At 41.1% G+C, this 13,714-nt stretch overlaps 1 protein-coding gene across 6 annotated transcripts in view; it reads left to right on the plus strand.

Moving 5' to 3' along the window:
- TASP1 (taspase 1) overlaps positions 1-13,714 on the plus strand; it is a 52,012-nt gene that overhangs the window by 15,358 nt on the left and 22,940 nt on the right. For all 6 annotated transcript variants that reach the window (XM_028722249.2, XM_028722250.2, XM_028722252.2 and 3 more), the window contains 4 exons: positions 581-660; positions 4,951-5,057; positions 9,543-9,662; positions 12,701-12,779. In XM_028722249.2, coding sequence (XP_028578082.1) covers positions 581-660; positions 4,951-5,057; positions 9,543-9,662; positions 12,701-12,779 — 386 coding nt within the window. The remainder of the gene's footprint in view (positions 1-580; positions 661-4,950; positions 5,058-9,542; positions 9,663-12,700; positions 12,780-13,714) is intronic.

Below are 13,714 nucleotides of genomic sequence, written 5' to 3' on the forward strand. Positions count from 1 at the left end.
TGGGTGTATGGGGAGGGTGTGGAACTTCTCATTGTTTCATTACTTAGGACTATGTTTTATGCTTGTTGTAACAACGGAAGTTCTCATAATAATTCTGTCTTCATTTCCCCCCCTGTTAATTCCTAGTTTCCACCTTGTTTTAAACGTTCCAGAAATAAAGGCTAAAGACCAGCGCCTCTTAACTTGAAGAGGTGGATTAGGCTGTAACCCAAAACATTAGACTAGCTTTCCCCAGCCTGGTTTTCTCCAGATGTTGTTGGACTATAACTCCCATCATTCTTGACCCCTGGCTATGCTGGCTAGGTGCTGGTGATGAGGGTTTGGCATCAGCAGGAAGACACCAGCCTGGGGAAGGCTGTATTATTAGAGAGTAAGCCTCAATGAGGTTAGAGGGGCAGAGTTCTGAGTAATCATGTATGGGGTTATTCACTTAATTTAAACCTGTAAATTGAATTACGTTTGTGAAGTTTCCTGACATGATAAACAGAAACCTTGTAATTAAGCTGCAGCTAACCTTACCTGAAGTACATCCCTAGTCAAAGTTTGTCTTCCCCACCTCTTTTGTTTTCCTCATTGCTAGTTTTTTAGTTGGCGAAGGAGCTTTCAGATGGGCAGTGGATCACGGGATACCTGCCTGCCCTCCAGGTGTCATGGCAACAAGTGAGTAAACTGTTCCTAGGAATTCTTCTTCTGAGAAGCTTAAGGCACACAATCAAGAAAACAATCAAAACAGTGGGATCTAGGCTGCTAAACACTTGGATACTGTTCAGATTAAAGAATCGTAGTCACACTGGATTTTTATCTGCATAACAGCCAAAATATCATCTCTGGAGCTAAGGAGGTTTTAAATAGTGTAACTGGTGGTGTAGCATTTGAAAAGCTTCAGCAGCTTCAGTATATTGTCAGTCTCACTTTCAGATACTTACTCTTAATTATTTTCATCTCTGCCTCTCCTTGGTTACGCAGTTTATAAGCTGCTGACCTAAAAGCTTTGCTAAACAAGCTTACTCTCGCTGACTCTCTAGTAATTGTGCTTTGTAATCTTTCTTTTGCCAATCATTTTACCCCCAGCCAGCTTTAGAAGGGAAGCTGCAGTACCGCTTCAGCCACTTCAGTGCATTTTTGGTACACTCCATTAAATGACTGCTAGAGGGTGCTGTATGATTGGCCAGAGTCAGATTGCTTTTCTGAGGATTAGGAACATACTCTTTTGTTGTTGCTGTGATTGCACTTAAAACTATTTCTAGGGCTTATCATGTTTCTAAATTTGTTTTGGTGATTCCAGACAATATTGTTGCTTTAATGCTGGTGGTGAAATAGACATGGTGATTGCTCATGGCCTGTGAAATTGTTGGATATCTAGTGAAGCCTATCCTGCTTAATTTCAGTTCACTGCAATTAGAATGAATCTGAATAATGTTTCTGAGAATTTAGAGTATAATTAAACTGAATACAGTAGTACCTCGGGTTACATACACTTCAGGTTACATACGCTTCAGGTTACAGACTCCACTAACCCAGAAATATTACCTCGGGTTAAGAATTTGCTTCAGGATAAATACAGAAATCGTGCAGTGGCGGCACAGTGGCAGCAGGAGGCCCCATTAGCTAAAGTGGTGCTTCAGGTTAAGAACAATTTCAGGTTAAGAACAGACCTCCAGAATGAATTAAGTACTTAACCCGAGGTACCACTGTACATGGCTGAGGGTGGTGGTGGTGGGGGAATTGACTTAATAATAAATTTTTGACCAATCTGAATTTGAGAGGGTAATTTCACCAAACTTGCATAATCACCAGTTGAAAAGACCATGTCTCCAACAGGTGGCCAAAAAATCTTCCTCTTAAAAAAAAGTATGGGTTATTTTCCATTGATACATTAATTGAAGATAAGTCTTTTTTTAAAGTTCAAACAAGCAGAAGCATACTGATTTTTAGATATAAAATAAGTCATTGGAACAAACCAGTGACCATCATTATGCATCAATAAATTTTGCTCATGTAGTTCAGAAAAATATTCGGATTATTTAAAACAAATATAATTGTTTTAAATGCACAGATATACTCTGTGTGACTCCCTGTGCTTTATTTCTTCAGACCCCTCATGGGAAGAATTTATAATATCTGTGATTGACACACAGGCCAGCCAGCTTACACTTCAGGGCCTGCTGCTGGTAGTTGCCATTCTCCCTCCACAGGTATCCAGACAGGTAGCTGATTCCTGACTATTCACAAAGGTCAGGATACAGCTCACATGAGTGTACATGCACTATGTAGGTAAGCTTTTCTGTCCTGTGTTACGTGATCTGCAGCAGATACCAGCTATCAGGTGATGAATCTGACAGATCTGAACCATTTGGAGACAAAGAACAATTGAACCAAAGAGATTTCTTTAAAGGAGCTAACAGTTTCAAGCTTATCAAAGGAAACACAAAAGGAGTGTTCAGTCTTATAATGTTTCTTTCACATAAACATTAAGTGCCATAGATTAGGGTGACATACTAATAGAGAATTGATAGGCACCCTGTCCATCGTAGAGAGCAAAAGGATTGCCCTCCCGATCTTGGCAGATGTCATCACAAGCAGTGTGTGTCCACAAAGCAGCCAGTCAACACCTAACTTCAAACAGGTCTATTATCAAGAAAAGCCTTCCTTTGAAGATGGAGTGACATCCCATCGCTCATGGGGAGAAATATCCTCAGCATCCTTTGAAGTTTTCACTGTTTCATGCATGTACGTTTTATTAATGCTGCTGCAAATGTTGATTGGCTGTAAGTTGCTTTGATTATCTGCAAGGAAGGCAGGGTAAAAAATAATTTAAAATAAACAAGTGTGTATTCATTTACATAATGTTTAAATTCCCTGTGAGGGGGAATTCCATCTAAGAGTCTTTTAATCATCTTTAGACAGTGTAACCATGATTGTTGACCCCCACTTTTGTTAGAATAAAGTTGAGTTTGTGTTGAGATAAAAGGTCAAAATGCCATAGATGGCCAGTGCAGTACCCTCCAGCTGTTGACTACCTCCCATCAATCCCAATGGTCAGGGATGATGCGAGTTGAAATCCTATAGCACCTGGAGGGCACTATTTTGGCTACCCAACCGATGAAGATGATTAGAAGAGTTTGAATGGTGGCAACCTTTCCTTTTAACGCAAGGCCACAGCCATGTTCCCAGTGCATGTCCTGAATGCACATGATGAAGCTAGCAAGGCAGGGGCCTGGTCAGTATCTTGATGGGAGACCTGTATGTTTCTGTGAGTTCCATTATGAAATAAAGAAATGAAATAAGTAAGCTAGATACATAAATGTAGGAGTGACTGCTTGAATCCTCTTGAGATTTTTCTCTGTGAATCCTGTGTGCAAAGCAGAGCAGTTTTGCAGACCCTTGCCCTCTATATTGGCTAGCATTCTTTTTATACAGGCAACTCCTGTTTTAGGCGGAAACGATATGTGCACGGTCATGCACATGCTCACAGTGCTGCCCCTGGAAGTGACCTGGAAGTATCATAAAAATTTCACTGAAATGTCACTAAAAGTGCAGAACGGATGTGGGGCAGTGAGAGTCGAATGGGGTGCTTGCAGGCTTTTTCAACAAGTTTCCAAATTCACACAAGCACGAAATGACCCGGAATGCAGCACCTGTGCAAACGGGGAGTTGCCTGTATTGCATTTTTATTTATAAGATAGAGAAATTAAGAACAATTATATTCAACACAAATTTTAGAGTTGATCACATTTTAAGGAGAGCCATGCTGCTCAATACTTCCAATAGAGGAAGTGGTTTACTTGGGTAAGTTTAGGTCCGTATACGAAAAGCTATGGTATTCCCAGTAGTGATGTATGGAAGTGAGAGCTGGACCATAAAGAAGGCTGATCACCGAAGAATTGATGCTTTTGAATTATGGTGCTGGAGGAGACTCTTGAGAGTCCATGGACTGCAAGAAGATCAAACCTATCCATTCTGAAGGAAATCAGCCCTGAGTACTCACTGGAAGGACAGATTGTGAAGCTGAGGCTCCAATACTTTGGCCACCTCATGAGAAGAGAAGGCTCCCTGGAAAAGACCCTGATGTTGGGAAAGATGGATGTCACAAGGAGAAGGGGACGACAGAGGACGGATGGTTGGACAGTGTTCTCGAAGCTACCAGCATGAGTTTGACCAAACTGCGGGAGGCAGTGAAAGACAGAAGTGCCTGGCGTGCTCTGGTCCATGGGGTCACGAAGAGTCAGACACGACTAAACGACTAAACAACAACAACAATAGTGAGGTTGAACCCAGTAGACAAGCTGAGGTACTCGACACCAGCTACTCTGGCCTTATGCAGGAAGCCAGCAACATGGCAGATAGCAAGCCTGGGCTCATTGAGAATAAAATTAGTGAATGCTTTTATATGCATTTCATCAATGACCTAGTTTACACATTTTCACTGTGGTTTAATGTGAATGAGCAGCACGCTAGTTCATGCTGTTCCACAGTTCCTGCTTCACTGCTTCCCCTGCTAACCTTTGTTCACACTGGGGAGGAATTGGACTGGCTTTGGGTTATGTGGGATCCAGCACTTGTGATTTGTTTTCCCTACACAAACCATGATTGAGAAGCCAAGAAGCAAACTAAAAACACTGGTTTTGCACATAACATGAGGCTAGTCTCTAGTTTTCCCTGTTGCAGCAAATGATTAGCAGAGGGAAGAGCGAAGCACCCTGCTCATTTGCTTTAAACCTTGGTTTAAAATAAGCTGTGGTTGAGTGCAACATGCCAGCTAGGCCAAGTTTTGAGTAATTTGTGTTTTTGATATTCATAAATCCATTCTTATTCAGTGGACATGATGAAATATAATCTGTACATAGATCTGAGTAGGGGCTATTGTTGCCAGTACCAAAGTGTAGTGTTTAAAGAAGGTGTCCTTGGTTTAATTCTTAAGTCATTAAAATGCCATTAAATATTTTATAGGACTTAGTTTAGCAGCTTTTAAGAGGAACAAGAGGAAACTGGAATTGGCGGAAAAGGTGGAAACCGATATTTTTCAGTTGAAGAAAAGAAGACAATCAAGTGAAAAGGTTGGTATCTGTTCAGAAAACTATTGGTCAACCTTAAATCACTACAGTGACAAGGACTGAAGTTTTTTTGGGAGTTCTTGTTGCTCTTGTGAATTGATAGTCAACACTATGTTGCAGTATTATTTATCATTATATTTTAATGGAAACAGGTGTGTGCATGCAGGCATGCTTGCTTGTGTTTGATTTGTCCTTCCAGCAGTTTCCCCTTCTGGCTCATTGAAGGCTGCTTTGGAGAGTTCCATGGCCTTTGGGAGCAGCTTTATGGTGTATCTCTGTGTGAACATAACCTGCGTACAAAGGATAAACCACTTGTACTCATAGCCAATATGTCATAAGTAATCCCGCCCCCCGTCTTAGGGGAATATGAAAACAGAACTATCAAAGGAATCTACTATTGTTTGCAGAACAAATAAGTGTGCCTTACCATTATGATTTGTTTATATATTTTACTATTCATTTTCACTTTTTCAGAATGTGCATGACAAATACAAACATGAAAAGATAAATATCTGTTGAAAAAATTTCTCCAGTTTAAGATTTTGGTGAACATTTCTCACTTTAAAGCATTTTCTGTGGATCTGGAAGGGGATGAAATCTGTAATACCAGGTAGGTAAACATGTCTGGACATTTACCCAGCATTGACCTGGCCCAGAATGGTCCTCTATAGAAAAATCATAGCTGGGTTTTTTTCTTTACTAAGTGGTCATTTCAGCACTGTAGTTTTTGCCTGCTGCCAACTATATTTTGAATATAGTTTTGCTGTCAGTAATTAAAAAGGAAAAATGAGGTGTACTGTAGAACTTCTTGCTCTGTTTCTCCCTTTATGGAGAAACAAAAGCAAACAAAACAAAAAAAACTATTCAAGTTACAGTAGCATATGTAAAAAATCATGTCTTTGGAGTATTGCTTACGTTTTATATCCAAAAAGACTAGGAGCCTTGAAAACATAAAACTAAGGAAAGAGGGATTTCAGTACAATTTATATATTAAAGGTCAAGTCAATGCTTACATATGCCAGTACATGGACTTACCAACCTGCTATTTGAGATTTGGAGGGTCTTTTGACAATACTTTAAGGCAGCAGTTCCAAACCCGTGTCCCTGTCCCCACAGACCACTTGAAATTTTCTGGGTGAGTCTTGGCTTACCATTACATGCAAATGGGACCAGTTTCCAGCAGAGCATGAAATAACTTCTGTTGCATTGCACTATAGCTTCTTTAGTGCTTAATAATTTTGAGTGTTCGTAAATTCATTTTTGCATAGTGAGATAATTATGTTCCAGTTATAATTTGGAAATTGAAGCCAGGTTTTAAAATTGCCTTGTGAACTCCATAGTAGTATATGTACTCTAACGCAAGCTGTTTATTATAAGTAACTGGATTCCAAATGTCTTTTGTTAACAGATTGAACGGTTCATTTTTAAAAAATGAATTGTTTAATTATTGTGTTAGATTTACATTGTCTTCTTAAATATTTGAGATTTCTTTGACCAATGGAATTTCCCCTTCCTCTCCCCCTGCCTTATGACACTGGTGCAGGATTTGATCCACAGTTACTCTTCTGCAAATGGAATGACTCCTTCTGTTCACAGAAGGAACTATAATCCGGTAGAGGCTGCCAGTTGGGGAAGGAAAAGATGTTTCTCTTTGTAGTCAAGTATGCCACCTTCCTTCCTGTTCTGTTGGGTCCCCCTACCCTCCAGAGGGACGCGGGTGGCGCTGTGGGTAAAACCTCAGCGCCTAGGACTTGCCGATCGCATGGTCGGCGGTTCAAATTCCCGCAGCGGGGTGCGCTCCCGTTGCTCGGTCCCAGCGCCTGCCAACCTAGCAGTTTGAAAACACCCCCGGGTGCAAGTAGATAAATAGGGACCAGCGGGAAGGTAAACGGCGTTCCGTGTGCTGCGCTGGCTCGCCAGATGCAGCTTGTCACGCTGGCCACGTGACCCGGAAGTGTCTGCGGACAGCGCTGGCTCCCGGCCTCTAGAGTGAGATGAGCGCACAACCCTAGAGTCTGTCAAGACTGGCCCGTACGGGCAGGGGTACCTTTACCTTTACCTTTACCCTCCAGAGCAGGTTTCCGGGGTGGGGAGTGGGGTGGGTGGGCTGCAGAGGCGATGACAAATCAGTGAAAGTCTCTTGCCCCCCCCCATACTTCACTGGAAGTGTCCCATGAATGGTATTCAGCTCATGAGAACTCAGAATTCAAGCCACAGTATTTTGTATGCTTTGTTCACGTGACAAGAATGAGAGAGAGGTGGTCATGCATGTGAAATAGCTGGGGGGGGGAGCATGGTAGTTTGCCTTTTAAATCTGCCTCTTTTATTTGACTTTTAAGGGTGAAGGTAAGATTGTATTGCTTGATTACTGTAGCTTGATTTTCTGTGGTGAGGTCCCCAAGGATCTTCAGGTGAAGAAGGGTGGTATCCAAAATCAATCATTTAATAATAAAATTATAAAGTTGTGTTGCATTTCCTATCTTTGTAATATTAAAATGGAAATGTTATATTATCTTACATCTTAACAACTGTTAACAAAATTCTGTTTGTGTAATAGGACTTTCTTAGCCCTCCTCTCTGTGCCTCCCCCCCAGCAGCTCCTGTTGGGGCCAGTGCAGGCATGGGCAAATGGAGTTGCCACTGAAATCCAGGCCGCTTTCCACTCTTGCTAGGCACCTTGTTATCTAACCTATTATTATTATTATTACTTCCTGTGTGGTAGAGAGATAAGTTTGATGTTCAAGAGTGTGTCTTTTGCTCTGTTTTGGCATACACTAGATTAGCCATCTGTAGAGTTGATCTAAAGACTCCTCCATTAGCCTCATTAACTTTAATAGGGAGGCTGAATAACGTTTAGTAACAATTACTGCTTTGGGCACATTCTGAAAATTATGCAAGTCTGTGTGATTAAAGAATTCTAAAAGGAGAGACCTCCTCTGCCCATGCTTTCAGTGCAATGTAGGTGAGCGAGTGTGTGATCCTGACTTTTTGCTATTGATTGTGAAGACAGAGCTTGTGGGTGATTAGGGTTAATTAATTGGCAATGGGTGTATTCTTTTGAATGGAATGTCATTATGCCCACAAGCTATAAGAGCTTTAATCTCAGTTAATGGTTCTCAAATGTTTTCGTAATAAACCTTCTAACTTTTAAAAACCAGTTTGAGCCTCCCTCTGGCAAAATAGAACAGCTTAGTTTTACTGTTTTTTATTCTCACTTGGCATTAATGTCATTCAGATCAAAGGAAGAACTGTGGTGAGCCCTTTTGGAGTATTTTTGTTGTACTGAACTTAAAGTCTACCAAGTCCAGGGAATTGCCTGCTTGATTCTTTAACACAAGGATGAGGAACCTTTGGTCCTCAGGAGGTTGCTGGACTCTCATCATCCTTGACCATTGACCATGCTGGCTGGGGCTGATGAGAGCTGTAGCCAGACAACATCTGGAGAACCCACAGACTTTCCACCTCTAACATTATTCAGCAGTGAGGGAGGTATACCTTGCTCTTCCCTGTGCATTAATTTGAATGGGGAACTTGGCATTGTATTGGCATTGTGGGAAGATCAGACAGGAAGTCTGGTTGACAAGTAAAGGGAAATAACTTTAATGGATAAGTTTCCTTTAGCCCCTGACAACAGCTATTGGATATTTGCTTTATTTTTTTACACATTTTACACTACCGTTCATATTTAAGATATGGTGCCAGTATACAGCACAAAATAAATATAAAAGAACAATAAAATGTCAGATTTTTCTCATTTTAAATTAGTAAAATCTGTAAATGCCTAGGTAAAGAAAAATAATAGCGATGATAGCCCCAGGTGAACCTTCTTATTTAATTTTTTTATTTCAACAATTTATATACTTCTTAATTAGTTGTCTCTAAGACATGTACATCAAACTCCACAAATACAATAGAGGTAAAAAAAGAGATGCTGACTAAGTATCAGGAAGAACTTTGTGACAGTCCATCTGTCATGAATGTTTTGGTTGAAACTCCTGCATTCTAGAGTGATTGGACTAGATGATTCTTTCAACTCTACAGCTCTATGATTCTATGTTTTTATGATTCTATGATTAACATGCTTGCTGAAAGAAAAAGAAGAAGTCTTCAGTAGGTACTGGAAGTGCGATAGGGAAGAAGCTGAATGTCTGCATCTAAGCCATGGGTTGCCACTAGGAGTGACTCCCCCAAAGACCTTGACGATTGGGCAGGGATGTAAAGGCAGCTATTCCCTAACTCTGGTGCCACTGCTGAAAAAGTCTGCTCCCTTCTATATTTTTATACCTTGGATAGAAGAGCTACATAGTAATTACCTTGGCATATGATTTTAAAGAATGGATATGGAATGGATCCAGGTTGAGTGAAGAGATAAAAATGGTCCCACGCTGTGTTGCTGGCTCTGTGAACCAGTCAGGTCTTCATCTATGGAGACATCAAAATACTGTCAAGTCTGTATGTTTTCAGTGTCTTTGTTTCCCTGTCACATAGGAGAATGACTCAGGAACACTGGATACCGTTGGAGCAGTTGTTGTTGACCAAGAAGGAAATGTCGCTGCTGCAGTGTCCAGTGGAGGCTTAGCCTTGAAGCACCCTGGACGAGTTGGTCAGGTAGGTCTTAGTAGGGCTTTCATGTTGAGTTGCATTTTACCCTAAGTGTTCCCAACTTGCTGTGAAAGAGAGAACTGGCTGGGTGACGTTCTTTACAACTTGGGAAAAGTAGTGTTTATGAGAAAGCTGTGATTTACGTGATAAATCATTGTAAGTGGGAGTCAGCCAAAAGCTTGATATCATAAGCAGAGTCATAATTTTGCGTATGGGTCTAGGTAAAAAAGAAAAGAAAAAGTAAAGGTAAAGGACCCCTGGCAGTTAAGTCCAGTTGCGAATGACTTTGGGGTTGCAGCACTCATCTCACTTTACTGGCCGAGGGAGCTGACGTTTGTCCGCAGACAGTTTTTCCGGGTCATGTGGTCAGCATGACTAAGCCGCTTCTGGCAAAACCAGAGCAGCGCACGGAAACGCTGTTTACCTTCCCGCTGGAGTGGTTCCTATTTATCTACTTGCACTTTGACGTGCTTTCGAACTGCTAGGTTGGCAGGAGCTGAGACCAAGCAACGGGAGCTCACCCAGTTGCAGAGATTCGAACTGCGGACCTTCGGATTGGCAAGCCCTAGGCTCAGTGGTTTAGACTACAGCACCACCCGCAATCCGAGGGTATGGGTCTAGGGTACATAAAATACTGCTGATTTGCTGATTGAGATGTTCCACATTCCACTGCTGTCTGAAGTATGGTTGGTAGCTACATGGGACAGGGCTTTCTTGACCATAACACCCAGAGTTCCTCTTCTGGAAAGTATCCTGATAGCAGAACGCGCAGTTAAGATGGTCTCTGGCCCCTTCAGCATTGTCTTTTGTAATTAGAGTAAGTCAGGGCCCCACCTGCCCAGGAAGCTGGAAATAGGCTAGCAAAGCAGGGGGCAGGTCTTGCAGAATAGGAAATCTGAGAGACCAGCAGCAATGGTACCAATTTGTGTATTTTTTTTTTTTTAAAGCAGAAAAACCACCTTCAACACATTATTGGTAATAGTATTCCAGGGCTCCCAATCTTCCACGTGTTAGGTCATTGCTTTATCTAACTAGATGTCCAGACTAGGAGCACAGAGAAGTGAAGGCAGCTGGGTGATGGTGGTGGAAGCTTCACACTGCTCCTTCAGCTACTTCACAGGCTTTTATCCTAGGAGTGACCAAGTGCCAAGAGTTCTTACACTTTGCTTAGTCTCTTGATATGTGGCATTAGACTGATTTCTTGATTGCAGACATTATCTTGGACTGGAAGACTTTTTGTTGATATGTAACTACAGGTCATAAACTTTTGGCCTGATCAGAGTGCCTCTAGGCAAATGGACACATGCACCCTAGACCATGCCATTTCATCGTCCAAGGAATGTTCTTTTCTTTTGATCTGATTGTTTTGCTTAAAGGCAAAGTCCTATTTATTTGAGAGCGCCATTAGCAGCTACAACTTACTTCCCCTCTTTGGCTCTTGCAGAGCCCACTTTTGTTCGAAATCATTTGCCTTTCTCATTCATACAGTTTATAATTCATTACATTTAAAATAGTAATAGTACAAAGTAGATCAAAACCTTCATAAAAATACTTGAGTGTATTGACAAAATTTTCAGATTCTGATTTTGCAAAATCATATCTGACTTATTGCAGAGTCAAAACAAAAAAAATTCCTTCCAGTAGCACCTTAAAGACCAACTAAGTTAGTTCTTGGTATGAGCTTTCGTGTGCATGCACACTTCTTCAGATACAATCTGTGTATCTGAAGAAGTGTGCATGCACACGAAAGCTCATACCAAGAACTAACTTAGTTGGTCTTTAAGGTGCTACTGGAAGGAATTTTTTTTGTTTTGACTATGGCAGACCAACACGGCTACCCATCTGTAACTTATTGCAGAGTGTGACACCTAAAACCACATTCAAATGGGTCTAGATAATTAGTACTATTTTTAGAGTTCCTGGAGCTGTCCAGCAATCAACTGCTTGAGCATCTTGCTCAAAAAGGGTATTTGTGATCGCCCTATAATGATCACATTTTTCAAGGTTTGGAGAGACCTCCTTTAGGAGTGGTCTCTTAACTTCTTATTTCAGGGTGCTAGGGATCACCCTCTTTCTCTCTAAGATATTTATCACTCCCTGGATCCAGTGTTCGAAATTCCCATTGTTCTAAGGCACATTTTGCCTTAGACAAGGAATTTCATTAGCGTGAGCTGTTTCTGAGCTCTGGGCACAGTACTGCACCTAAGAGTTCAGATTAAAACTGCAGAGTGCAAGGAAAGAGGACCTTCTTCTGCTTCCCCACTTCCAGCTACTCTCTGAAGACTGGAGAAGAGGCCCTCTTTTAAAAATTAGGCGGGTGGGCAGGGGAAGGACTAGAACATGTGAAAATCATAATTTAGCTGCAGTTCATTCATTTTCAGCTTTGTATTCTTGTTATAAAAAAGCATGCCTAGACATTCCCATAACCTAGGTTTAAGGTGCCATTTAGCTCCTAGCTTTCGTATCTCAGTTTCTAACACTGCCTGGAACCAGCTAGTTAATCCCCCTCTGCTAGCTGCATGAGGAGGGAAGGGCCAGCTAAGTGTTCTGGATACCTCCCTGGATTGAAGTGCTAAACTAGTGGCATCCATGTCAAGTTGAATGCAAAGTACTTAGCGAACATGTTGCAGCGTGCCCTTGAGGGTACTTTCACATTTCTATGTAGGCCAAGCTGGAGAAACCCCCAGACCTCCTGGAAAAAGCACCACAGGATGGCATGCTGAAGAAGCAGTGATGACAGGGAAGTATGGTTTGTACACTGTCTTCACCACTGTTACCATGTAGGCTTCATAATGGGCTCTTATCTGTATTCTATGGACCTAACATAGAATCATCCACCAGTTGCTTGCATTGGACTTGAGATCATTATGTCTAAAATGGGCTGTCAAATTGAATCACATGGATGAAAGACCTGATTATACAATTCTTACCAAAATAGAGGTATATGGCACCTTTAGCAGATGAACAAAGGAAATGATTCTTTACCCAAAAGTTTTACTTGGTGTAAAGGGGCAAATAGTTCTCTCTCTTTCTTCTTCTGCCAGGCAGCTCTTTACGGATGTGGGTGCTGGGCTGAAAACTTGGGAATTCAGAACCCTTACTCTACAGCTGTGAGTACCTCAGGTATTTGCTGTTCTTACAAATATTTCACTGGAACTTAATTTCCTTCTATATACAGTTATTTGAAGTATATTCTTATGGATGAACCTATATGAAGTACTGGAATAGATTCTACTGTTTCCATTATCTTACTTATTCAGATTCACATTAATGGGAAGATGATGCTGTTACCATAATCATAAATGTGCAGATAAACTTTGATATATAGATACATGCAAAATGCAGAAAAAAATCATGCTTGATCCAGATTAAAGAACAAATAGTTATGAAACATTTATCTGTGCATTTAACAACATAAAACTAAATGATTAGTACTGCATGAGCAAACCTTGGACTTTTGTGCTCCCCCTTTGCTTCTTTTCCAGTGCAGCCATGAGAAGGAGATTGGAAGCTTACCTTTTCTGTATATCGCTTATTTCTGAACCCCAATTTAGTTAGCCTTGATTTAGTTGTAATTTTAAACCATGGTTTGAAGGTGGCTTTATCAAGATATGAGTACCAACAGCTCGTATTTTACACACACAAAAAGTGGGGAAAGACACTGACTATACCAATGGTTCCTAATAAACTCATTTCAAAATTTGGAGGTGCTGTAATGGAAAATTAACTTTGGCTTTATCTTCCTTGCTATTGAGAAGTACCAGTAACTTGTTTTAAGGAGCCACGTGGAATTTGTATTCTTTATGTAAGCATTAATACTTATGCGAAGAAAGGGGTGAGCGCTTGTCATATCTCGATGGGAATTCTATTCCGTAGAATAGGGGCAGCCACACTAAAAACGCTGTTCCAAGTTACTGCAGAGTGGGCTTCTGAGATCTTTGGAATTTGCAGGAGAAACTGCCCTGTAGGTTGCAGCAGTCTGCTTTGCATATGAGGGATAATGCAGTCTATATTGTTAGGAATCCTGAACAAGGCTAGTCATAGGTTTTCATTTAAAA

The sequence above is a fragment of the Podarcis muralis genome, chromosome 3 (genome assembly GCF_964188315.1).
Source record: "Podarcis muralis chromosome 3, rPodMur119.hap1.1, whole genome shotgun sequence".
Classification (NCBI taxonomy): domain Eukaryota; kingdom Metazoa; phylum Chordata; class Lepidosauria; order Squamata; family Lacertidae; genus Podarcis; species Podarcis muralis.